The sequence below is a fragment of the Schistocerca piceifrons genome, chromosome 1 (genome assembly GCF_021461385.2).
Source record: "Schistocerca piceifrons isolate TAMUIC-IGC-003096 chromosome 1, iqSchPice1.1, whole genome shotgun sequence".
NCBI lineage: Eukaryota > Metazoa > Arthropoda > Insecta > Orthoptera > Acrididae > Schistocerca > Schistocerca piceifrons.
Genome location: NC_060138.1, coordinates 961,523,707 through 961,549,682, shown reverse-complemented (window position 1 = coordinate 961,549,682; position 25,976 = coordinate 961,523,707). Strand labels below are relative to the sequence as shown.

The following is a 25,976-nucleotide window of genomic DNA, read 5'->3' as shown; positions in this document are numbered from 1 at the left end:
CATTATGTGAAAATCAATTTCTATTTAAAACTTATGTAACATTGTATCAATGAAAATAATCAATTTCTGAAAATATAACGTAACTTGATAAATAAGAAAAATCCACCCACCACGCAACGGCAGGAGAACACACAAATAGAGGTATTACAGTTTTCCTTTTTTTTCTATATCTTTCATTTTCTGACCTGTCTATTTTTCACTGTCCTCTCCCACCTGTATCACATGCAATGCACATAGCGTTCCCCTAATACTGACTTGTGCACAATGTTTTTGTAGTAATCTCTGTCTTGCGTATTAACCTATCTTCCACATTTAAGCTCTCAGGTTTTCAAATTTCTTCCAGTGTAGCCTCAAATAATGTCTTTCCTTATTATCCAGTTTGGTAAGTCTCCCTTGACCTGGACTTCTGGGCGACTCTTCTAAGCTCTATCCCCTTCCCTAAATGTTCTTTTCCTACACTCCTCTTCCTTCCCCTTCAACCTTTTTGCTGGAAGGAAGAGCCACTGGCTCAGAAAAGCTGCAAACTTTAATACCTTCATGTGTGTGTGTGTGTGTGTGTGTGTGTGTGTGTGTGTGTGTGTGTGTGTGTGTGTGTGGAGGCACACTCAATAGTTTTCATTGGTTTTCATAGTTTCGTTTCCATATGTACAATACCAAGATTAATTATCACACAAATGCCAGTTGAGACACTGTAAGATCAACTGACAAACTCAAGACCAATATTTTTGTGACTAACATATAAATGTGCTTACTTCTAATGGCATGACAACGTGACATTACTGTAATGAGTTTATAGAGTATATGATAACTGCAGATACAAATGGAAATTGAGACTTGATCCAACCTTCACGTGGTGACTGTCTCTGGGCTGATTATTCTTGCAAAAATGCTTCAACAGTACTTACAAATGAGCAAAATTATAATTGTTAACCACTGCATATTCAGATATTTTTACAGAACTAACATAAGATTATACTTTATATTATTAACAAGAAAATTCATTAGGAACACGACAGAAAATGAGATAGTAAAACAAATTGGGCAGTTACATCTACATGATTACTCCGCTATTCACAATAAAGTGCCTGGCAGAGCATTCAATAAACCACCTTCAAGCTGCCTGTCTACCGTTCCATTCTAGAACAGCGCACGGGAAAAACAAGCACTTAAATATTTCTTTGTGAGCCCTGATTTCTCTTATTTTATCATGATGACAATTTCTTCCTATATGGGTGGGTGCCAACAGAATGTTTTCGCAATCGCAGGAGAAAACTGGTGATTGAAATTTCATGAGAAGATCCCGTCGCAACAAAAAAACGCCTTCGTTTTAATGACTGCCACCCCAATTCATGTATCATGTCTGTGGCACTATCTCCCCTATTTCGTTGTTGTTGTTGTTGTGGTCTTCAGTCCTGAGACTGGTTTGATGCAGCTCTCCATGCTACTCTATCCTGTGCAAGCTTTTTCATCTCCCAGTACCTACTGCAACCTACCCCTATTTCACGGTAATACAAAATGAGCTGTCCTCCTTTGTACTTTTTTGATGTCATCCGTCAGTCCTACTTGATGCAGATCCCACACCGCAAAGCAATACTCTACGTGTTCTGCCAACAAATCACAGTTTTTGCTTTGCTCTACCCACAACATTATCTATGTGATCGTTCCAATTTAGGTTATTTGTAATTGTAATTCCTAAATATTTAGCTGAATTTACAGCCATCAGATTTGTCTGACTTATCACGTAGTCGAAATTTAGTGGATTTCCGTTAGTATTCATGTGAATAACTTCACACTTTTCTTCATCCAGGGTCAATTGCTACTTTTCGCACCATACAGATAGCTTATCCAAATCATTTTGCAATTCGTTTTGGTCATCTGATGACTTTACAAGACGGTAAATGACAGCATCATCTGCAAACAATCTAAGATGGCTACTGAGATTGTTCCCTATATCATTAATATAGATCAGGAACAATAGAGGGCCTATAACACTTCCTTGGGGAATGCCAGATATTACTTCTGTTTTACTTGATAACATTCCATCTTTTACTAAGAGCTGTGACCTTTCTGACACGAAATCACAAATCCAGTAGCACAACTGAGGCGATATACCATAGGCACGCAGTTTGGTTAAAAGACGCTTGTAAGAAACGATTCAAAAGCCTTCTAGAAATCTAAAAATATGGAATCAATTTGACAGCCCTGTCAATAGCATGCATTACTTCATGAGTATAAAGAGCTAGTTTCGTAAGAATGATATTTTCTGAATCCGTGCCGACTATGTGTCAATAATTCTTTTTCTTCGAGGTGCTTCATAATGTTCAAACACAGTATATGCTCAAACACAGTATATGCTCAAACACAGTATATGCTCAAACACAGTATATGCTCAAACACAGTATATGCTCAAACACAGTATATGCTCAAACACAGTATATGCTCAAACACAGTATATGCTCAAACACAGTATATGCTCAAACACAGTATATGCTCAAACACAGTATATGCTCAAACACAGTATATGCTCAAACACAGTATATGCTCAAACACAGTATATGCTCAAACACAGTATATGCTCAAACACAGTATATGCTCAAACACAGTATATGCTCAAACACAGTATATGCTCAAACACAGTATATGCTCAAACACAGTATATGCTCAAACACAGTATATGCTCAAACACAGTATATGCTCAAACACAGTATATGCTCAAACACAGTATATGCTCAAACACAGTATATGTTCAAACACAGTATATGTTCAAACACAGTATATGTTCCAAAACCCTACTGCAAATCCATGTTAGTGATACGGGCCTGTAATTCAACGGATTACTCCTACTACCCTTTTTGGGTATTGGTGTGACTTGAGTAATTTTCCAGCATTTAGGTATGGATCTTTCTATGAGCAAGCGGTTGTGTATAATTGCTAAATGTTTTTTTTGGGGCGCACAACTTCAACGGTCATTAGCGCCCAGACTACATTAGGAATGCACCGCGAGTCACAAGTTTAAAACAGCAACGAAACGGAAAACACGATAAAAGACAGACTGACAGGCATAGGATTAAAAAAAACAGCATAATCAAATGTCCTTAGAGAGGGTTGTCAAGTTGATAAAATGAAGAACGCGAGCAGCTGCTCGTGGATCATCCGCTAAAATGGCATCTAGAGTACATGGCAGGCCAAGATCAAGACGCAGTGTGTTAAAATCCGGAAAGGACGTTAAAATGTGGCGGACCGTCAGCAATTGCTCACATGGGCAGAACGGCGCCGGCGCAGCCGTCAGCAGATGGCGATGGCTGAACTGGCAGTGTCCAATTCGTAACCGGGCCAAAACTACCTCCTCCCGCCAAGAAGGGCGTGAGGAGGACGTCCAAGCCGCGGGAAGAGGTTTCAAGGCCCAAAGCTTGTTGTCTGTAAGTGCAGCCCATTCAGCATGCCACAGCGATAAAATGCGCCGACAAATGACCCTGCTACAATCTGACGAAGGGACACAACAAGAAGCTGTCCGAGGCTGGAGGACCGCAGCCTTGGCCGCGGCATCTGCAGCTTCGTTCCCAGGGATACCGACATGGTCAGGAACCCACATAAAGCCAACCGGAGACCCGACGTCCACCAGCTTCTGAAGAGAGCGTCAGATCGGGTGCACGAAAGGGTGAACCGGATACGGATCACTGAGGCTCTGGATGGCGCTCAGGGAATCGGAGCAGATGACATAAGCAGAATGTCGGTGGCGGCAGATGTAAAGAACAGCCTCGTAGAGGGCAAAGAGCTCAGCTGTGAAGACCGAACAATGGCCATGGAGCCGGTATTTGAAACTTTGTGCCCCGACAATAAAAGAACACCCGACCCCGTCATTGGTCTTAGAGCCATCTGTATAAATGAAGGTCATATTAATGAACTTCGAACGAAGTTCGACAAAACGGGAGTGGTAGACCGAACCGGGGGTAGCCTCCTATTGCTAAATGTGGAGCTATTGTTTTAGCATACTCTGACAAAAACCTGAAAGATATACAATCTCGACCAGAAGCCTTGACTTTACTAAGTGATTTACACTGCTTTGCGACACCGAGGATATCTACTTCTATGTTTCTCATCTTGGCAGTTGTTCTTGATTGGAATTCAGGAATATCTATTTTGTCTTCTTTGTTGTAAGAGTTTCAGAAAACAGTGTTTAATAACTGTGCCTTGGTCGCTCTGTCATCAGTGACTTCATCGTTTTTATCACACAGTGAAGGCACTGATTGTCTCTTGCCACTGGTGTGCTTTATGTATGACCAGAATCTCTTTGGGTCTTCTGCCAGATTTCGAGACAGAGTTTCATTATGGAAATTATTAAAAGCATCTCGTATTGAAGTATATGATGTATTTCAAACTTCTGTAAAATTTTGCCAGTCTTGGGGATTTTGCGTTCTTTTAAATTGGACATGCTTTTTTGCTGCTTCTGCAACAGCGATCTGACCATTTTTGTGTACTTCTATTCGTTCAGCATTATTTGTTGCTAAAAGGTCAAGTATGCTATCGCAACCATTTACGCTTCGAGTGGGCTCATGAACAAATTGTTCAAAATAATTTTCTGAGAAGGCATTCAGTAAAATTCTGGATGACGTTTTATGCTTTCTGCTAGCTTTAAACGTATAATTTTTCCAGCGTATCGAGGGTAGATTGAAGTCACCACCAACTATAATTGTATGAGTGTGGTGCCTATTTCTAATGACACTGAAATTCCCTTTGAACTGTTCAGCAACTATATTTTCTGAGTCAGAAAAACGGTCCAATTAATAGTTTAGTCCGATTATCAAGTATAACCTCTAACCATACTATTTTGCAGGAACTATCTATTTCAAATTCACTACAAGGCAAACTACTTCTGACAGAAATAAATACTTCACCACCAACTGTGTTTAAACTATCCTTTCTAAACACTGTTATATCGTTTGAAAAAAATTTTGGCTGAACTTATTTCCAGCTCTGGCCACTTTTCTGTACCTGTAACTATTTGAGCTTCAGTGCTTTCTATTAGGGCTTGGAGCTCTGGTTCTTCCCCAACACAGCTACGACAATTTACAACTACAATACTGATTATTCTAGAACTAACTTACGGTGAGTTTACCTGTCCCCTTTTAGACGGACGCCCTTTCTGTGGTTCCCTGGGACCCTCTAACCCAAAAAACCATCAAGTCCCTTCCACACGGCCCCTGCTACCCATGTAGCCGCTTCCTGTGTGTAGTGGACTCCTGACCTATTAAGTGGAACCCGGAAACCCACCACCCGATGTCGCAAGTCAAGGAATCTGCAGTCTTCACAGTCACAGAACTGCGTGAGCCTCTGATTCAGACCCTCCACTCGGCTTTGCACCAAAGGACCACAGTCAGTTCTATCGACAATGCTGCCGTTGGTGAGCTCCGCCTTAATCTCACAAGCAAGACTGGCAGTCTTTACCATTTCCACTAGCCGCCCGAAATCAGAGAGAATCTCGTCCTATCCAAAGCGACACACAACATTGGTACCGACATGAGCCACCAACTGCAGTTGGTGGCACCCTGTACTCTTCATGGCATCCGGAAGCACCCTTTCCACATCCAAAATGACTCCTCCTGGTATGCACACAGAGTGTACACTGGCTTCCCTCCCCTCCTTGGTAGCCATGTTCCTAAGGGGACCCATTACACACCCAACTACCAGCATATCTACATGCCCAGACCCTGCAGGCCGAGAAGCTTGCTCTGGAACAGGGTGGATGACTGCACCTGGCTCAGACACATTGTCAGCCACAGATAACACCCGAAACCTGTTCGCCAAATGAACTGGGTAGGCCCTGCAATCGGCCCGCTGCCTACCAGACTTTGGACTGATCTCCCACTCGACCACGGGTGAGGGGTCAACCTCAGTGCAGGCAGTATCCGGGGCAGCCACAGCAGTGGGCCAAATGGGGGACACGTGGGACGTGCTCGACGTCCCTCGCATCCTTGGTGTGTCACCTTACAGGCCAAAAGCTGTATTTGTGACAGTCTTTTTGTTGTGCCTATTTGCGACTCAGCATCTCCGCTATATATGGTGAGTAGTAACTTTCCTTTTCACAATATTGTTAAAATAATAGTGACACTACAATAACTGTTAAGCTAGAAGTGATTTTTTCAAAGGTCAATTGCAATTATGTGACTATTATCTAGGGCAAAACCCAAATTCTCATCCATTAAGAGCTTTTTCGTAGGATGGAGAAAGGAGCTGGGAAAGCACTGTGATGAATAACTCCCATGTTCCAACAGTGCCCACATGGGATTTGTATTTCCCAGCAGCAGCACTGTGTGACACTGGTGGGCTACATAAAGGGTGCAGCTGTCCCTGCACTGGCCACAGGACAGAAATGCACTGTGACGTCTTGGGTTTGAGTTGGAGGTCACACCAACTGTCAGGCCAGCATGGCCATCATTTGTGTGTGTGTGTGTGTGTGTGTGTGTGTGGGGGGGGGGGGGGGGGGGGGCGCAATTTAAGCTGGCAGATGACTGAAGTGTTGACAAATGTAGTGGGACACCATGCCAGCTGTTGTCACCAGTTATGCCGTAGATACTAGCAATGCTCCTTTTGAGGAATTTTTGAGGCAGCTCTATTATTCGGATAATTACTACTAAATGCAAACCGGTAGTTTGTTAAATCCACACTCAGGGCCGTGTGTTGATAAGTTGTAATCTAAACAAATCATGCGTGATACTTATTGTGTGCTTAAAAAATATTGTGAAAATAGGGCATGTATCCAACTCAGTCCTATCACTATCCTACAGCCCTGAAACAGTATGTATGTGGATGTAGATAAACATGACAGTCACTAGGAATTAAAACATGGTCTTCTGGTCAGGGAATAAAATCATCAGCCACCAGACCACAGGAGAGGTAACAAAAAAATTTATGAACTCTTAATATACAACTTTCTGGCAAACAACAGTTTAGCCCAATGTCAAACAAGCAGACTACATTCACCTAGATAGATGATAGAACAACATCATCATCTATTTAACAAAATAATAATCAGAAAGTAGTTGGTACTATAAGCAGATCACAAACTTAATAGCAAATCTTTAATTTTAGATTTAATAAAGTGCCTTACTTAGCTACAGTTGCAGTACATGTATCTACGCCGCGGGTTGTTTAAAATTAGAAACTATACATTTTCATTCACTAATTAGCTATTGTATCATTTTTTAGGAAAATTCTAGTAACAGTGTTAAATTTCCAGAAAAGAATTGTAAGATACAGTTTTTAACGGAATATTTCTTACTGATACCATTAATATCCCCCCATGAACCATGGACCTTGCCTTGCTTTACTGTATGATTACATGATGATGGCGTCCTCTTGGGTAAAATATTCCGGAGGTAAAATAGTCCCCCATTCGGATCTCCGGGTGGGGACTACTCAAGAGGATGTCGTTATCAGGAGAAAGAAAACTGGCGTTCTACGGATCGGAGCGTGGAATGTCAGATCCCTTAATCGGGCAGGTAGGTTAGAAAATTTGAAAAGGGAAATGGATAGGTTGAAGTTAGATATAGTGGGAATTAGTGAAGTTCGGTGGCAGGAGGAACAAGACTTCTGGTCAGGTGACTACAGGGTTATAAACACAAAATCAAATAGGGGTAATGCAGGAGTAGGTTTAATAATGAATAGGAAAATAGGAATGCGGATAAGCTACTACAAACACCATAGTGAACGCATTATTGTGGCCAAGATAGATACGAAGCCCACGCCTACTACAGTAGTACAAGTTTATATGCCAACTAGCTCTGCAGATGACGAAGAAATTGAAATGTATGATGAAATAAAAGAAATTATTCAGATTGTGAAGGGAGACGAAAATTTAATAATCTTGGGTGACTGGAATTCGAGTGTAGGAAAAGGGAGAGAAGGAAACGTAGTAGGTGAATATGGATTGGGGGACAGAAATGAAAGAGGAAGCCGCCTGGTCGAATTTTGCACAGAGCACAACATAATCATAACTAACACTTGGTTTAAGAATCATGAAAGAAGGTTGTATACATGGAAGAACCCTGGAGATACTAAAAGGTATCAGATAGATTATATAATGGTAAGACAGAGATTTAGGAACCAGGTTTTAAATTGTAAGACATTTCCAGGGCAGATGTGGACTCTGACCACAATCTATTGGTTATGACCTGTAGATTAAAACTGAAGAAACTGCAAAAAGGTGGGAATTTAAGGAGATGGGACCTGGATAAACTAAAAGAACCAGAGGTTGTACAGAGATTCAGGGAGAGCATAAGGGAGCAATTGACAGGAATGGGGGAAATAAATACAGTAGAAGAAGAATGGGTAGCTTTGAGGGATGAAGTAGTGAAGGCAGCAGAGGATCAAGTAGGTAAAAAGACTAGGGCTAGTAGAAATCCTTGGGTTACAGAAGAAATATTGAATTTAATTGATGAAAGGAGAAAATATAAAAATGCAGTAAGTGAAACAGGCAAAAAGGAATACAAACGTCTCAAAAATGAGATCGACAGGAAGTGCAAAATGGCTAAGCAGGGATGGCTAGAGGACAAATGTAAGGATGTAGAGGCCTATCTCACTAGGGGTAAGATAGATACCGCCTACAGGAAAATTAAAGAGGCCTTTGGAGATAAGAGAACGACTTGTATGAATATCAAGAGCTCAGATGGAAACCCAGTTCTAAGCAAAGAAGGGAAAGCAGAAAGGTGGAAGGAGTATATAGAGGGTCTATACAAGGGCGATGTACTTGAGGACAATATTATGGAAATGGAAGAGGATGTAGATGAAATGGTAGATATGATACTGCGTGAAGAGTTTGACAGAGCACTGAAAGACCTGAGTCGAAACAAGGCTCCCGGAGTAGACAATATTCCATTGGAACTACTGACGGCCGTGGGAGAGCCAGTCCTGACAAAACTCTACCATCTGGTGAGCAAAATGTATGAAACAGGCGAAATACCCTCAGACTTCAAGAAGAATATAATAGTTCCAATCCCAAAGAAAGCAGGTGTTGACAGATGTGAAAATTACCGAACTATCAGCTTAATAAGTCACAGCTGCAAAATACTAACACGAATTCTTTACAGACGAATGGAAAAACTAGTAGAAGCCAACCTCGGGGAAGATCAGTTTGGATTCCGTAGAAACACTGGAACATGTGAGGCAATACTGACCTTACGACTTATCTTAGAAGAAAGATTAAGGAAAGGCAAACCTACGTTTCTAGCATTTGTAGACTTAGAGAAAGCTTTTGACAATGTTGACTGGAATACTCTCTTTCAAATTCTAAAGGTGGCGGGGGTAAAATACCGGGAGCGAAAGGCTATTTACAATTTGTACAGAAACCAGATGGCAGTTATAAGAGTCGAGGGACATGAAAGGGAAGCAGTGGTTGGGAAGGGAGTAAGACAGGGTTGTAGCTTCTCCCCGATGTTATTCAATCTGTATATTGAGCAAGCAGTAAATGAAACAAAAGAAAAATTCGGAGTAGGTATTAAAATTCATGGAGAAGAAATAAAAACTTTGAGGTTCGCCGATGACATTGTAATTCTGTCAGAGACAGCAAAGGACTTGGAAGAGCAGTTGAATGGAATGGACAGTGTCTTGAAAGGAGGATATAAGATGAACATCAACAAAAGCAAAACAAGGATAATGGAATGTAGTCTAATTAAGTCGGGTGATGCTGAGGGAATTAGATTAGGAAATGAGGCACTTAAAGTAGTAAAGGACTTTTGCTATTTGGGGAGCAAAATAACTGATGATGGTCGAAGTAGAGAGGATATAAAATGTAGGCTGGCAATGGCAAGGAAAGCGTTTCTGAAGAAGAGAAATTTGTTAACATCGAGTATAGATTTAAGTGTCAGGAAGTCATTTCTGAAAGTATTCGTATGGAGTGTAGCCATGTATGGAAGTGGAACATGGACAATAAATAGTTTGGACAAGAAGAGAATAGAAGCTTTCGAAATGTGGTGCTACAGAAGAATGCTGAAGATTAGATGGGTAGATCACATAACTAATGAGGAAGTATTGAATAGGATTGGGGAGAAGAGAAGTTTGTGGCACAACTTGACCGCAAGAAGGGATTGGTTGGTAGGACATGTTCTGAGGCATGAAGGGATCACCAATTTAGTATTGGAGGGCAGCGTGCAGGGTAAAAATCGTAGAGGGAGACCAAGAGATGAATACACTAAGCAGATTCAGAAGGATGTAGGTTGCAGTAGGTACTGGGAGATGAAAAAGCTTGCACAGGATAGAGTAGCATGGAGAGCTGCATCAAACCAGTCTCAGGACTGAAGACCACAACAACAACAACAACCATTAATATTTCTTACTGATACCATTAACATTCTCTGGAAATACAAATATTTCTCTTTTCTCAATGAAACAGTGTGGAAAGCACAATTATGATTCTAGGACGAAAAACAGCCTGTACAAAGTGGTTTAACATTTATAAAGAAAGAGGTCAGATTTATGGACATATCTTTACTCACAAACCTGTCATAGCACATTAAACATCTTGTGCACAATAAAGTCACATTCAAGAATGAATTAAAGAATTTTCTATTAGGCACATCCAACACCATTGAAGAGTATCCTCATACTGACTTTAGCATTGTAATATATAAGGTTTTATGAAGTTGAGTCATTCTATTGTACCACACTTCAGTAAAATCTACATCTATGATTTATCCTCAAATTACAGGGAGCACACTCAATGGGATACATAGAATATGATTCATGTAATCTACATGTACATACTGTCACTGAAGAAACAATACTGTGTAACAGTCTTTTTCAAATCTCTCTCCGTTGCCATGCTCGAGTCAGTGACCTACTGTTACTGTAGAAATTGCAAATTTTCAGTTCTTTACCATGAAAATTAAATGAAAGAATACTACATAAATAAAATGAGGTAAAAAAGAGCTGTGAATTCCGAGTAATTGCATAATGGATCTGCTCACCAAGCCGCAGCAGGAGTATACACATACGAAGGCATTTGAATTTACATTAAATTTTCAAAAACAGATAATTTTTGTTGAATTAATTGCATTATGAATGATATATTCTATAGCTGGAGAATCTTAAGATCTGTGGGTCTGTTCACAGATGCTCCTGTTGCCTAGCAAAGTCAGAGGACTAGAGAGAAATGAAGGAAGATCTGCAGATGACGGACGAATGTTGAAGTGGTTGGCAGCTGTCAATCACTCTCGAAATCTAATCTAATTTTGTCAATTATGTTCAAGGACACAAAGATTTCTTACTCGGTGAAAAGACTGTCTTGTAAAAAGGTGCCCATTTCTATCAGCTGAAGTCTAGAGTCAGGAACTGCTTTCAAACTTGGAGAGAAACTTAAAAAGCAATAACTTAGTGCTGTGATTGCATGCACTTTTGCATTTATACAGGAAATTAACACAGAATTAGTTACGCAATATTGTTTCCCCATGCTACTTCACGGTCTGTAGCTGAGGATACTTCTAGTACAAAACACTCCCCCTATTTCTTGTTCAACTTGTGAATGGTGTGTGGAAGCAACTGGTGCTGAGTCTCCATACGACACTTTTTATGATTTTACAATTTTGGTAAAGCCACGAAATTAATGTATGATGAAAGAATATATTTCCAGATTCTTCTGGGAATGTCTGTACTCATAATTTTAATGGTGAACCTTTGTGACGCACAATGCTTCTCTTGCAGTTATCTGCCAATGGACTTGGATGAGCATCTCAGTAATACTGTTGTGTGTATTAAGTGAAAGCATGTTGAAATGTGAAGCTCTGCTTGCAATCTTCACTATTTCCTCATTTAATCCTACCTGTTACGAGTACTGGACTACCATGCAATCTCAAGAATTAGCCAAACTCAAGAATTAGCCAAAAAAGTGTTTTGTAGACCATTTATTTTTTTAAAATCAATTTCAGCCTTACATCAGATTTTTCTCGAACCCTTTGAAGTGACTTATTGGCAACAGTGCAATCAATAATGGCCTTTCAGGCTATTTATGCAGAATATATTAATTTATTAACACTGATGGTCACCAACATGCCAAGTGTTGATCCTCTTCAAGAACTCTTTAGTCTCCTGGTGTTGCAGCTTCCCTACACACAAAAATCTGCAAAGAGCCTGAAGAAGCCTCCAATGTTATCCATCAGATCATTTATGTAATGTGTGAACAGTAACTGCTCTACAGCTCTCCCTTGTGGTACTCTCAGTTACATCTAAAGATGTCAACTTTTTAAGACTGAAAAGTTTATTTCCAGATATGTAATGTAAAAATGTAAATAATGGAAGGAATAAAGGTAATCACTCACTGAATAGCTGTGGTATTGAGCAATCATGATGCCCATAAATAAGGCTGAAAACTGTAGGACATTTCAGCAGCATATTAATGTATAACGTCCCAGATGGAATACTTATGCAACTCATTTGATGTTTATAAAATTGCATCCCATCTAACAAACACGAACATACAATAACATGAAGCAGACAAGGTTGATGCTAGTGTCATGGAATCAGAAGCTTCAATCAGCTGGATAACAAAGACATAATACTCATTGAAGTGCAGTCCAAAAACGAATTTCAAAACTGAAATCGCAAATTGCTATAGCTCACATTTTTTCCAGTTTCAAAAAGATCTTTACATAATTTCTTTCCACTAAATCTTGACTATGTTGCATATCTGGTGAAATAATCTTAACATCTCACAAAATACTCTTAAGTGTCCATAAAAAAAGAAAGGCTCATTAATAATTAATTAAACTTTTGAGTTTATGTTTTAATTAACAGAAATACTTACCATTGTCATCAAGAAATCGAGGAATACAGACTGTCCTTCCACGTAACTGTGATCAGGAAAAGAAGATAAGAGATCAGCCAGAGAACCCCCGCCAAATAAAGCTCCCAATAATGCATCTTGGGAGTAGGCAGGGAAAGACTGAAAGTAAAAACAATAACAATGTGATGTTTGTGACACTTAAATCTGCAACAATAATAATTAAATCAATCTTTTACCTCTCAATAACAATCACTGAAATAAAGCACAATCATGGACAGAAAGAGGAAGTTGATGTACAACAAAAAGATAAAAATCACAAACAAAATATTGTATTCATAATGAATAAGAACAACACTGGAAATTATCAAGACCTATCTCTTTTTTGGGGAAGGACGTGGTGGCAAATTCCTCAGCAATATGGAAAGCGAGCAACTTACACTGCAATATTTTACTCAATTACCAACTATAGATGCTTCTGAAAAATTATTTCGTCATATGCAGCAGATTTCAGGATACTTCAACCACTCACTCATTATTCAATAACCCTGTATAGGCCCTATATGAGGTGCTTTAACGACAACAATTTAGATTTACAACCACTGCTTGAAGATTTGGTAAGCACTGGCAAACAGCATATGGAGCAGAAGGATCTGGCATATTTGTTGATCGAACAGTCCTTGGGTGTACTGTTGGTTCCTAGTGTCCAGCAGACACAATGTTTCAGCAGTCAGACATGTTGCCATCGTCAGGTGCACTGACAAGTTGACCTCCTGAGAGCTTGCAACCAACTTATATTCCCCTCCCACACCACCAGTTGTTCCCTCCATGGTTCAACACCCGAGGGCACACATTGACGAGTCACAGAGAAGCTTGTGTTGGTGTCTGTGATAGTGTTGATGTAGTTGCTTTGTCCTCCTCATTCACCAGATCACTGTGTTCACTGAACATATTCTTAGTTACACCCAGTGCTGGTTTTACAAGTCTTGCTGAGATTATGGCTACAGTCTGACTGATAAGAATATCCCTGGTGGGAATTTTGATGGATTCTCTAATGACGCTGTCCCAGTATTTGGAAGTTTGTGCTAAAATCCTGGTAAATGCATATTCTCTAGCATGGTTTTCTGACAAACTGCTCAGTGACTGCCTAATTGTTGGGGTACATTAGCTGAATGTGCTGCTGGAGTTCTCAGCAACAAACTTTAATGGTGCACACTGTTTGTCCAATATATGTCTTGCCACACGGGCATGGAATCTGATACACCCCAGGCTTCCACAAACCAAGATCATCTTCGACACTCCCCAATAATGTTCATCTTTCATTAAGCGGGCAAAAGATAGTTCTTACACAGTGCTCTTTCAGTATGTGCAAGACTTTTACTGATAGTGTGCTGGTGTAGTGTATAAAGGCTGTGGTTATCTCTTCCTCTAAGATTTCTTCTGTCTCCATAGGTCATAAAGTAATGATGGGCAAAGAGGATGCTTGAACTGCCATTTTGATTATCTATTTTTTTGGAACATAGTTCTGATGTGTTCTAGTTCCAAGGGCAGACACACTGCACCTGAGATGGTGTGCACCCTGGGTAATAGTATTTTTAGCAACCCATTCCTCTGCACAGGTTGGTGGTAGTTATCTGCGTGCAAATACTGGTCAATGTGAATTTTCTTCCACGCACTCTTCACCCCACCAATACAGCACTGGGTCTAATTAAGAAGACACTCCGCAAATACAATGATCTGGTAGACACAGCAACTACATCAACACTACCATAGACACTGACACAAATGTCTCTGCGACAACCGATGCATGCCCTTGGGCAAGCACTGTGGAGGGAACGGCCTGTGGTGGTGGTGGGGTGGTGATGGAGGGTGGGGGGGAGAAAATGTCAGGTGCGTGCCCTCTGAAGCTCAGTTCGTCAGTGCACCTGATGATGTTGACATGTCTGATGGCCGAAATATTGTGCCTATTGGACGCTATGCCCTAGCAGTACACCAGTGGACTGTTCAAACAATGCTGCCCTGGTCATTAGCCACCTCTTTTGTTGCAGCCATATTAATTCAGTCATTAAGTTAAAACTATTGCACAATGACAACTTAGCTTATCCACTGCATGTGTGAATATGCTTATACTACGTCAAAAATTGACAATGGACACAACACTAAGCCACTTAAGTATTAGGATATTTATGGAAGAATCTAGTGCATCGATCTTCACATCTAGCCTGACCAACTTTTCCACACAAAGAGAAAAATCAACAACAACAACAATAATAATAATACGAGGAGGAGGAAGAAGAAGAACTAAGAAGTAAGTACAGTATCATTAACACAGATGGTCTCTGAAGAAACCAAATTGTCCCTCCACTGTCTTTGTGGTGCACATCACAATACCAGAGCAGAAAAACAGGGAAAGACATCTTTAAACAATTAATGATTCCCATTATTTGGTGGAACTTCGATGGATTTAGGACACATTCCAGAGATACATAAATCCCAACATAATGAAGATAATTAAGATTTCTCAACACAAATGTCCTTTCAAAATGTCTGACTTTCATATGCCAAACATCACGCCCTTTGTAGGAAGGACTGCCTTAGTGGAGACAGGTTTAACTGCTATATCACTGTATTTTCCCTTGAAAACAGTTGGAAAGCACTACTTGTTACTTATGTGTCAATGAAAACAACTGGGTGCATATTATTTTCAAATTTAGGCTGTACTTGACACATAAACCAACAAGGAAATTCAAGTCCCCGATAGTAATCACCAAAAGGGATTTTAAGTACAGTGAACAATGTATAGCCAACTAGCTGTGTTGTAATAAACAGATAATATCCATGATGGGTGACAAGAAGTCACTATGCTACTAGGAATTAACAAGCAGCACTGAGAAACCCTAAGTCCAGAAATTGGCTACAACTACGGCACCCATTTGAATGGCCACTGCTCAGTAAACAATTACAACTCTAGGATAACATCATAGCTAGAGGTTCCAAGTTTATCGCTCCACTCCTAACACACTGGCAGTCATGCAGGATAATTATTGGACTGGGTGAACACTGTGCAGAACAATGCATCTAACATATTTTTGTGACTTACAGATAGTTTGGGTGAAGACAACCTTATCAACTCAAACTGAGTATTCACCACATGAGAATTAGGAACTACTTTTTTTCCTGATGTGTATATCCAAATAGTACAGGCTGTGAAACAGCCATTAAAGTGAAGCACATCGTGTTGGGCAACATTTTCACGAACTGCGTGATATAGCTGTCTCTAGGCTGCAGTTCGGTGGTTGCCATTCATGCAGCAGACAGTTTGTTCATTGACATGGCCATGTAGAAGAATGATGCATAGTGCTTGCAGCTCGATTTGTACATCATAGCTGCTTTCACAGGCAGCCATCCTTTTGAGGGGGCAGGAGATGGCTGTGACAGGTCTGGGGTAGATGGTAGTGGGAGAATGTATGGGACAGGTCTTGCATCTATGTACAGGGTATCCCACTCAAACCTCCCTGATTTCAAAGACACAGGAGGGGGGAAAAAAAAGAAAAAGAAAAGATAAAACGAACGTGCACACGCACGCGCGCGCGTCCACACACACACACACACACACACACACACACACACACACACACACACACACACACACACACACACACACACAGATGCGACAATGAAAAATGCACCACATTGTAGAGCATCTCAAAGAATTTATTTATTTATCATCGGTACACCTCTACATGTGAACCATTTGTAGCATGAAGAATATAGAGTGTGTATTCAATGTCTTGCCAAGTTCTTCGTAACATTTCCTCTGTTATTGTTGTAATCGCATTAGTGATACGATGCCGCAATGTAGGAATATTATCCACATTGGTCACATACACGCGGTCCTTCACGAATCCCCACATGAAGAAATCAAGCGGTGTAATGTCGGGTGAACGTGGTGGCCAGGCAATGGGTCCTCCGCGTCTTACCCAACAACTGGGAAATTTATTATACAGGGACTTGTGAACAGCCGTTGACCAATGCAGCGGAGCTCCATTTTATTGAAAAATTATGTTGGGCTGCAAGTCTTACGAGGTGTGGCTAGAAAAAAACCGGACTAGTACTGGTGAAACAATAAAACGAATGCAATAAGGCTGAAAGTTGCGTGGCCTGTCACGTGACTCTCGCTCCGCCTACTGCTCGAGTTTCATCTGCCTCCTGCACTCAGTCTGCCCGTGGCGTCTGTTTTAAGTAGTTGACGTTTTGTCTGTGCGTCGGAAAATGTTGAGTGTACAGAAAGAACAGCGTGTTAACATCAAATTTTGTTTCAAACTAGGAAAATCTGCAAGTGAAACGTTTGTAATGTTACAACAAGTGTACGGCGATGATTGTTTATCGCGAACACAAGTGTTTGAGTGGTTTAAACGATTTAAAGATGGCCGCGAAGACACCAGTGATGACACTCGCACTGGCAGACCATTGTCAGCAAAAACTGATGCAATCCCCTCTTAAAAATAACTGAATCCTTTCCTGTTTCCACTTTCCTCTGATCCTCATCCGCCAACATCGGTTTATGATCCGTATTGAGAGGAAAAAAAGTATTTTGTGTGTCTCTTTTTCTTTTCTTGCACAAAAGCCATCTGTGTGTGCCCAAACACAAATTTAAAATATTTTTAGCACACTACATAAACGCTCAGGTTTTCAGTAGCTCACAGTTCCAACCAAAATTGATGCATTCAGTTGTTTTGTAATGGATTTCATTGTTTTTTTAGACAATTTACATTTTCCAGATGGCTTCTGGCAGAATAATAAACATTTGAATGCTCTAAACAAGTTGCAGCACATACCTGGAAAGCCTGCATCAGATTTGGAAAATTGGAGAGTGGTGGTACCTGGGGGGGGGAAAAAAGAAATTGTATAAATTTAAGTTTACACAGAAAACAAATTTTTTTAGTGCACAAATAGTGAGAGTGCTAACTTTAATGCAAAACGTTTTTTAGCTTTTTATATCATCTTCAGGCAACAACACGCTGGTCTACCCAAAGAAGGCTCAATCGGCAATAAAATAAATACTAGTAAATCACAATTTACATGTTTTAAACAAAATTGTTTTATTAGGAGTTTTGGAAAAATCAATTGATATAAAAACACATGCCCTATATCACAAAAATACCGCCATCATATTAGAAATCTATCACTGGAATAAGCAGTGATGTATGATTTTCCATATGCAACTTACACGCACACGCGCACGCACGCGTGTGCGGTGTAAAACAGTTTTCTGCTATTAATTAGTATAGAATTTTTCACATGACTTCAAGACATTCTACCATCTCTCTAAAGACCCTTCATTGAACTTTCACTGAAGCACACACAAATAGTGAGGAGTTTCTGGTCACACTAGTTACTTTTTTATTCTTGCAAAGTATTCTGGAAGAAATTTTAAAGAGAGATCAGGTATGTAATTCTTCATGTGGTGGTATTAGATTATCATCCTGTTTTTACTTACAGGTTCTTCAAATTTCTCCCTGTCAGTTGAAGTCACAGGTACAATGTTGTACTGTGTCACTTTTAAAGCTACTTCAGTGAAATGTTATCTGTTCTTTCTTTTAATTTTTAGTCACACAGTCTTTGTAGCATATAGTTCACACACACACACACACACACACACACACACACACAGAACTACACAGAAAACAGTGTACCCATGGCGTTACAGTTTGTCAAAGAAGTACCTCTTTTTCCCAATGACTGAATCAGCTCAAATAATTTGTACTTCTCTTTTTGCTAAATGATACACTGTTATTTTACAATCAATTAAACATATTAATTTGATAGCATATTGGAACACTATCAACAATACTGTCCTTTGGTAGATAAACTAGCTATTTTTCCTGTACTCATTTCTCTAAATAATTAGTAATGTTTTAGTGACATATCTGTTCCATGAATCTTCATGGACATATATGAGACTGTATGATTTTCTGTCATTTGTAATGATGTATTTCCACTCTGCCAGGATTTAGTTAATGTAAGGGTATTGCATTCCCAAGATTTGTCCAAATAGTTTCTGTTCTCATTCTCCTCAAACATTAAACCACAGTGCTGTAGTGAGCAGCTACAGGAGGCAAAACAAAATAGCACAGCCCATTTATACAGTGGAGAATTCTGCTGTGATTCTTTTTCTGCCTGAATGGGAACAACACTGCAACAATCCATGGTAAGATGGTGTAAATGTATGGAAACAATGTATCATCATATGATATAGGGAATAGGTCAACGCATTCCAGGCAGCAATGAACATGTGAACAGCCCACAGAATATTCATTCTCATTACATACTTTCTATGAGGGAACGAAATTAATCTCTGCAGAACAGTCAGTCTGAACTTAGCTTTAACCCCTTCACGGATGCATTTTTTGTAGCAACTAAGCGAAAATAATTTTTTTTCTATCCTTATTGTGATCAACTGACTTTGTTCACTTTCTTGATAATTTAATTTCTGTGATTTAGGGCCAAACACTATTGGTGCATATATCACTACAGCACCTTTGTGAGATATTAAAACTATGGAGGTAAATGAATTTCCCACTTCCCTTTTGTAATAAAATTTACTTACCACTATGTGAAAACAATCCTTGAAACTATCACAAAATAAAGGTATGAGCTGATACACGTCACATTAATGTATATTGGAGGAGCAAAGCAATGTTTTCTGACAACAATAGTGATCCCACAACAAACAGAAACAGATTGTAGTAATTTTCATACACTTGGTGCAATGTACTACCACAATATGTTGGGCATAGACAGGTGTGGTAAGATTGTATTCTCAAAAGCTTTGGGATACCCCTAAGTTGGAGATAAGTATGCTTCCCAAGGACCACAAATGACAGATTGATTTTGTGGTAAGTATACTTCCGAAGCCCCTTCCAGAAACTACTTTCGTTGTAACCATACTTCCTAATAACCATTAAAACACTGTTGTTTGGTGGGATAAAGAATTCCCACAGTCCTGAAATATATTTCACACCAAGCAGAAACTACAGCTGGTGCAGTGGACTGCCACTAGATGCCAGGAGCGTACAGATTTGGTAACACATATTCCCTTAAACACTATAAAGATATACATTTAGTGGGAAGTATATCCCCCCAAGGCCTGTGAAAGTATTAAGAAACCGGTGTATAGCCTGCAAATCAGTTGCACAGTTAAAAGCAAGAAACATAACATAAATATTCCCAAAGAATGTCACCACCTTTTGGTGTGCAGGATACCTGTCAATATTAAGAATTATGTTAAATTTTAGCCTCCAGTTGCATAAGCAAATAAACTTCACCTAGATTTTGGCTATAATGTAGCCTTCTTTAGAAATGTCACAATATAAAATTAAGACATGCTAGATATTGGCCTTGTCAAACTTAAAATGTTAGTACTACAGTACACAGTCGTAAGACTGCCATTTCTACTAATGGGCCAGACAGGTGGGTCGTGGGCACTGAGCCGTAACTGGGCACCGCGCTCAGCTGGTAGTTGGGCACATGTGTGTGCGGAATAATACTGACTTAAAACCAGAAAATGTTAACCAAGTTTATTACAATAGTTTGGACTATTAATGGCATTAAAACCCTAAGTCACTGAAATTACTGTTACATAAAAGATAAGACATATACCAAGTGTACTGTACATAAATAAGAATAAACATTAATTGACAACATTATTTGTTACAGTAGCTAAAAGTGTTACTGGCAAATAAACCATAATAACTGAAGTTACAGTTCTTTGAAGTAGGCTGTATGTCATAGCCAGCTACTAACGCAGGTAGATGATCATATAAAATAATGGATTTATCGGATAATAGGTGCGTGCAACGCCACAAAAATTATAAGGACATTATAGCCAGTGGAGTTATATGCAAACTTTATGAAGCTCTTAAATAAAAATACGCCATTTGATGTATAACAAATTGTGAAACAGCATTGAACATAGGTTAGTGTATTAAATATGCAGTGTATAATAGGGAAATACCCGAAGCTGCTAACAAGAACAAAAAGGCTGTATGTTGTAGCCAGGTATTGGCGTAGGTAATAAGCAGTATACAGTATTAGATTTAACAGGTTAATAAGTAGTACGTAGGTACATACCACGCCACAAGTCATTATAAAGGCAGTTATAAGAATTCATATGTATGCAATCTTTATGAAGCTCAAAATAAGAGGTACACCATTTGACATGTATCAATTATAAAAAAGCCTTAAACTTATAGAAAATAACAATGATTACGTGTATGTAAACATGAATATAAATAGGGCATTGACATCGGGCAGTATAGAAAGTCCCGTATCATCATGGTAGATGAAGCAAGGGCTGAAATCCTTCGAAGAAATTTTTATTTTTCAACTGCAATTCCTTCTACGAAGGATTTCAGCCCTTGCTTCATCTACCATGACATCGGGCAGTATAGAAAGTCCCGTATCATCATGGTAGATGAAGCAAGGGCTGAAATCCTTCGAAGAAATTTTTATTTTTCAACTGCAATTCCTTCTACGAAGGATTTCAGCCCTTGCTTCATCTACCATGATGATACGGGACTTTCCATGCCGCCCAATGCCAATGCCCTATTTATATTCATGTTTACATACACATAATCATTGTTATTTTCTATAAGTTTAAGGCTTTTTTTAAATTAATACATGTCACATGGTGTATCTCTAATTTTGAGCTTTGTAAAGATTGCATACACATGAATTCTTATAACTGTCTTTATAGTGACTTGTGGTGTGGTACATCCCTACATACTACTTATTAACCCGTTAAATCTAATACTGTATACTGCTTATTACCCACGCCAATACCTGGCTACGACATACAGCCTCTTTGTTCTTATTAGTAGCTTAGGCATTTCCCGATTATACACTGCATATTTAATACACTAACCAATGTTCAATGCTATTTCACAATTTGTTATACATCAAATGGTGTGCTTATATTTAAGAGCTTCATAAAGTCTGCATATAACTCCACTGGCTATAATGTCTTTATAATGTTTTGTGGCATTGCACACACCTATTGTCCGATAAATCCATTACTTTATATGATCATCTACCTACGTTAGTAGCTGGCTATGACATACAGCCTACTGGTTTTCTTATGTATTAATTGCTGATCGCATATTGTATATCTAATTGCAAACCTCTATGAGACAATTGTCCTTATTATCATTCACAGTTGTCAGTTCTTACCTAAGTTCCACACATTTCAGGCACTGTTAACCCTAACTTATGGCCTTTTCATATTAAAAGGTTCCTTTACACTATATAATGTCATTTACCTGATAGAACTGTAACTTCAGTTATTATGGTTTATTTGCCAGTAACATTTTAGCTGCTGTAACAAATAATGTTATCAATGTTTATTTTTACGTATGTACAGTACACTTGGTGTATGTCTTATCTTTTATGGAACAGTAATTTCAGTGACTTAGGGTTTTAATGCCATTAATAGTCCGAACTATTGTAATAAACCCCATGAACCATGGACCTTGCCGTTGGTGAGGAGGCTTGCGTGGTTCAGCGATACAAATAGCCATACCGTAGGTGCAACCACAATGGAGGAGTATCTGTTGAGAGGCCAGACAAACGTGTGCTTCCTGAAGAGGGGCAGCAGCCTTTTCAGTAGTTGCAGGGGCAACAGTCTGGATGATTGACAGATCTGGCCTTGTAACACTAACCAAAACGGCCTTGCTGTGCTGGTACTGCGAACTGGCGTTCTACAGATCGGAGTGTGGAATGTCAGATCCCTTAATTGGGCAGGTAGGTTAGAAAATTTGAAAAGGGAAATGGATAGGTTGAAGTTAGATATAGTGGGAATTAGTGAAGTTCGGTGGCAGGAGGAACAAGACTTCTGGTCAGGTGACTACAGGGTTATAAACACAAAATCAAATAGGGGTAATGCAGGAGTAGATTTAATAGTGAATAGGAAAATAGGAATGCAGGTAAGCTACTACAAACGCATTATTGTGGCAAAGATAGACACAAAGCCCACGCCTACTACAGTAGTACAAGTTTATATGCCAACTAGCTCTGCAGGTGACGAAGAAATTGAAGAAATGTATGATGAAATAAAAGAAATTATTCAGATAGTGAAGGGTGACGAAAATTTAATAGTCATGGGTGACTGGAATTCGGCAGTAGGAAAAGGGAGAGAAGGAAATGTAGTAGGTGAATATGGATTGGGGCTAAGAAATGGAAGAGGAAGCCGCCTGGTAGAATTTTGCACAGAGCATATCTTAATCATAGCTAACACTTGGTCCAAGTATCATAAAAGAAGGTTGTACATGTGGAAGAATCCTGGAGATACTAGAAGATACCAGATAGATTATGTAATGGTAAGACAGAAATTTAGGAACCAGGCTTTAAATTGTAACACATTTCCAGGGGCAGATGTGGACTCTGACCACAATCTATTGGTTATGACCTGTAGATTAAAGCTGAAGAAACTGCAAAAAGGTGGGAATTTAAGGAGATGGGACCTGGATAAACTGACTAAACCAGAGGTTGCACAGAGTTTCAGGGAGAGCATAAGGGAACAATTGACAGGAATGGGGGAAAGAAATACAGTAGAAGAAGAATGGGTAGCTCTGAGGGATGAAGTAGTGAAGGCAGCAGAGGATCAAGTAGGTAAAAAGACGAGGGCTAGTAGAAATCCTTGGGTTACAGAAGAAATATTGAATTTAATTGATGAAAGGAGAAAATATAAAAATGCGGTAAATGAAGCAGGCAAAAAGGAATACAAACATCTCAAAAATGAGATCGACAGGAAGTGCAAAATGGCTAAGCAGGGATGGCTAGAGGACAAATATAAGGATGTAGAGGCTTATCTCTTTAGGGGTAAGATAGATACTGCCTACAGGAAAATTACAGAGACCTTTGGAGGTAAAAGAACCACTGGCATGAATATCAAGAGCTCAGATGGAAACCCAGTTTTAAGCAAAGAAGGGAAAGCAGAAAGGTGGAAGGAGTATATAGAGGGTCTATACAAGGGCGATGTCCTTGAGGACAATATTATGGAAATGGAAGAGGATGTAGTTGAAGATGAAATGGGAGATACGATACTGCGTGAAGAGTTTGACAGAGCACTGAAAGACCTGAGTCGAAACAAGGCCCCGGGAGTAGACAACATTCCATTAGAACTAGTGACGGCCTTGGGAGAGCCAGTCCTGATAAAACTCTACCATCTGGTGAGCAAGATGTATGAAATAGGTGAAATACCCTCAGATTTCAAGAAGAATATAATAATTCCAATCCCAAAGAAAGCAGGTGTTGACAGATGTGAAAATTATCGAACTATCAGTTTAATAAGTCACAGCTGCAAAATACTAACGCGAATTCTTTACAGACGAATGGAAAAACTAGTAGAAGCCAAACTCGGGGAAGATTTGTACAGAAACCAGATGGCGGTTATAAGGGTCGAGGGGTATTAAAAGGAAGCAGTGGTTGGGAAGGGAGTGAGGCAGGGTTGTAGTCTCTCCCCGATGTTATTCAATCTGTATATTGAGCGAGCAGTGAAGGAAACAAAAGAAAATTTCAGAGTAGGTATTAAAATCCATGGAGAAGAAATAAAAACTTTGGGGTTCGCCGATGACATTGTAATTCTGTCAGAGACAGCAAGGGACTTGGAAGAGCAGTTGAACAGAATGGATAGCGTCTTGAAAGGAGGATATAAGATGAACATCAACAAAAGCAAAACAAGGATAATGGAATGTAGTCGAATTAAGAGGGGTGATGCTGAGAGAATTAAATTAGGAAATGAGACACTTAAAGTAGTAAAGGAGATTTGCTATTTGGGCAGCAAAATAACTGATGATGGTCGAAGTAGAGAGGATATAAAATGTAGACTGGCAATGGCAAAGCGTTTCTGAAGAAGAGAAATTTGTTAACATCGAGTATAGATTTATGTGTCAGGAAGTCATTTTTGAAAGTATTTATATGGAGTGTAGCCATGTGTGGAAGTGAAACATGGACAATAAATAGTTTGGACAAGAAGAGAATAGAAGCTTTTGAAATCTGGTGCTACAGAAGAATGCTGAAGATTAGATGGGTAGATCATGTAACTAATGAGGAGGTATTGAATAGAATTGGAGTGGCACAACTTGACTAGAAGAAGGGATCGGTTGGTAGGACATGTTCTGAGGTATCAAGGGATCACCAATTTAGTATTGGAGGGCAGCGTGGAGGGTAAAAATCGTAGAGGGAGACCAAGAGATGAATACACTAAGCAGATTCAGAAGGACGTAGGTTGCGGTAGTTACTGGGAGATGAAGAAGCTTGCACGGGATAGAGTAGCATGGAGAGCTGCATCAAACCAGTCTCAGGACTGAAGACCACAACAACAACTCCACATGCATATGCATGCGACCACCAGGTGAGCTTGCTGTGTTGCTGCCTGTGGCACCCAGTTACGACTCAGCACCTGCGGACCACCTGTCTAGCCCGTTTTTGTCGCCTATTGGCAAAACATTAGTGGAAGTGACGCAGTCTTATGATTATGTACTGTAGTAGTATCATTTTAAGTCTGACAAGGCCAATATCTGGCATGTTTTAATTTTAATTTTATATTGTGACATTTCTGAAGAAAGCTACATTCTTATAGCTGAAACCTAGGTAAAGTTTCTTTGCTTATGCAACTGGAGGCTGAATGTTAACATAATTACATTTTACAGCTGCTGACTCTGCGGCACCATGCTAAAAATATTCAAAAAATATTAAGAATGATCTCTCTTCCTGCTACACGAGTCTTGGAATTTGAACTCCGAAGAAACTACATAGAAATTTCAGCAGCAAACTAGGTTTTGCTAACAAAATCTTACAATGGAAAATCTAGGATGGAGTAAAACAATACAGACAGGACAGATTTCAATGTGGAAAGGACAGATTGCTACTCACCACATCAAGGAGGCATTGAGTCTCAGGTAGGCACAATGAAAAAGATGGCTAGAAACACTTCAGTAGAGCTGTATGCCCTCAGGAAAAAATATGGCTGTAATTTCCCCTTGCTTTCAGCTGTTCTCAGTAGCAGCACAGCAAGGCCATTTTGGTTGATGTTACAAGGTCAGATCAGTCAATCATTCACACTGTTACCCCTGCAACTGTACTATAGAATTTATGTCAGGAGGGAGTTTAAAATTTTCCCATTATTAGTAGCAGCAACTTTCACCAC

General features: G+C 39.6%; 1 protein-coding gene across 8 annotated transcripts in view; it reads right to left on the bottom strand.

Annotated features, from left to right (window-relative positions):
- LOC124719303 (large proline-rich protein BAG6) overlaps window positions 1–25,976 on the bottom strand; it is a 240,856-nt gene that overhangs the window by 51,104 nt on the left and 163,776 nt on the right. For all 8 annotated transcript variants that reach the window (XM_047248444.1, XM_047244970.1, XM_047248452.1 and 5 more), the window contains 2 exons: window positions 17,608–17,652; window positions 12,794–12,931 (listed from right to left, as the gene is read on the bottom strand). In XM_047248444.1, the coding sequence (XP_047104400.1) occupies window positions 12,794–12,931; window positions 17,608–17,652 (183 nt within the window). The remainder of the gene's footprint in view (window positions 1–12,793; window positions 12,932–17,607; window positions 17,653–25,976) is intronic.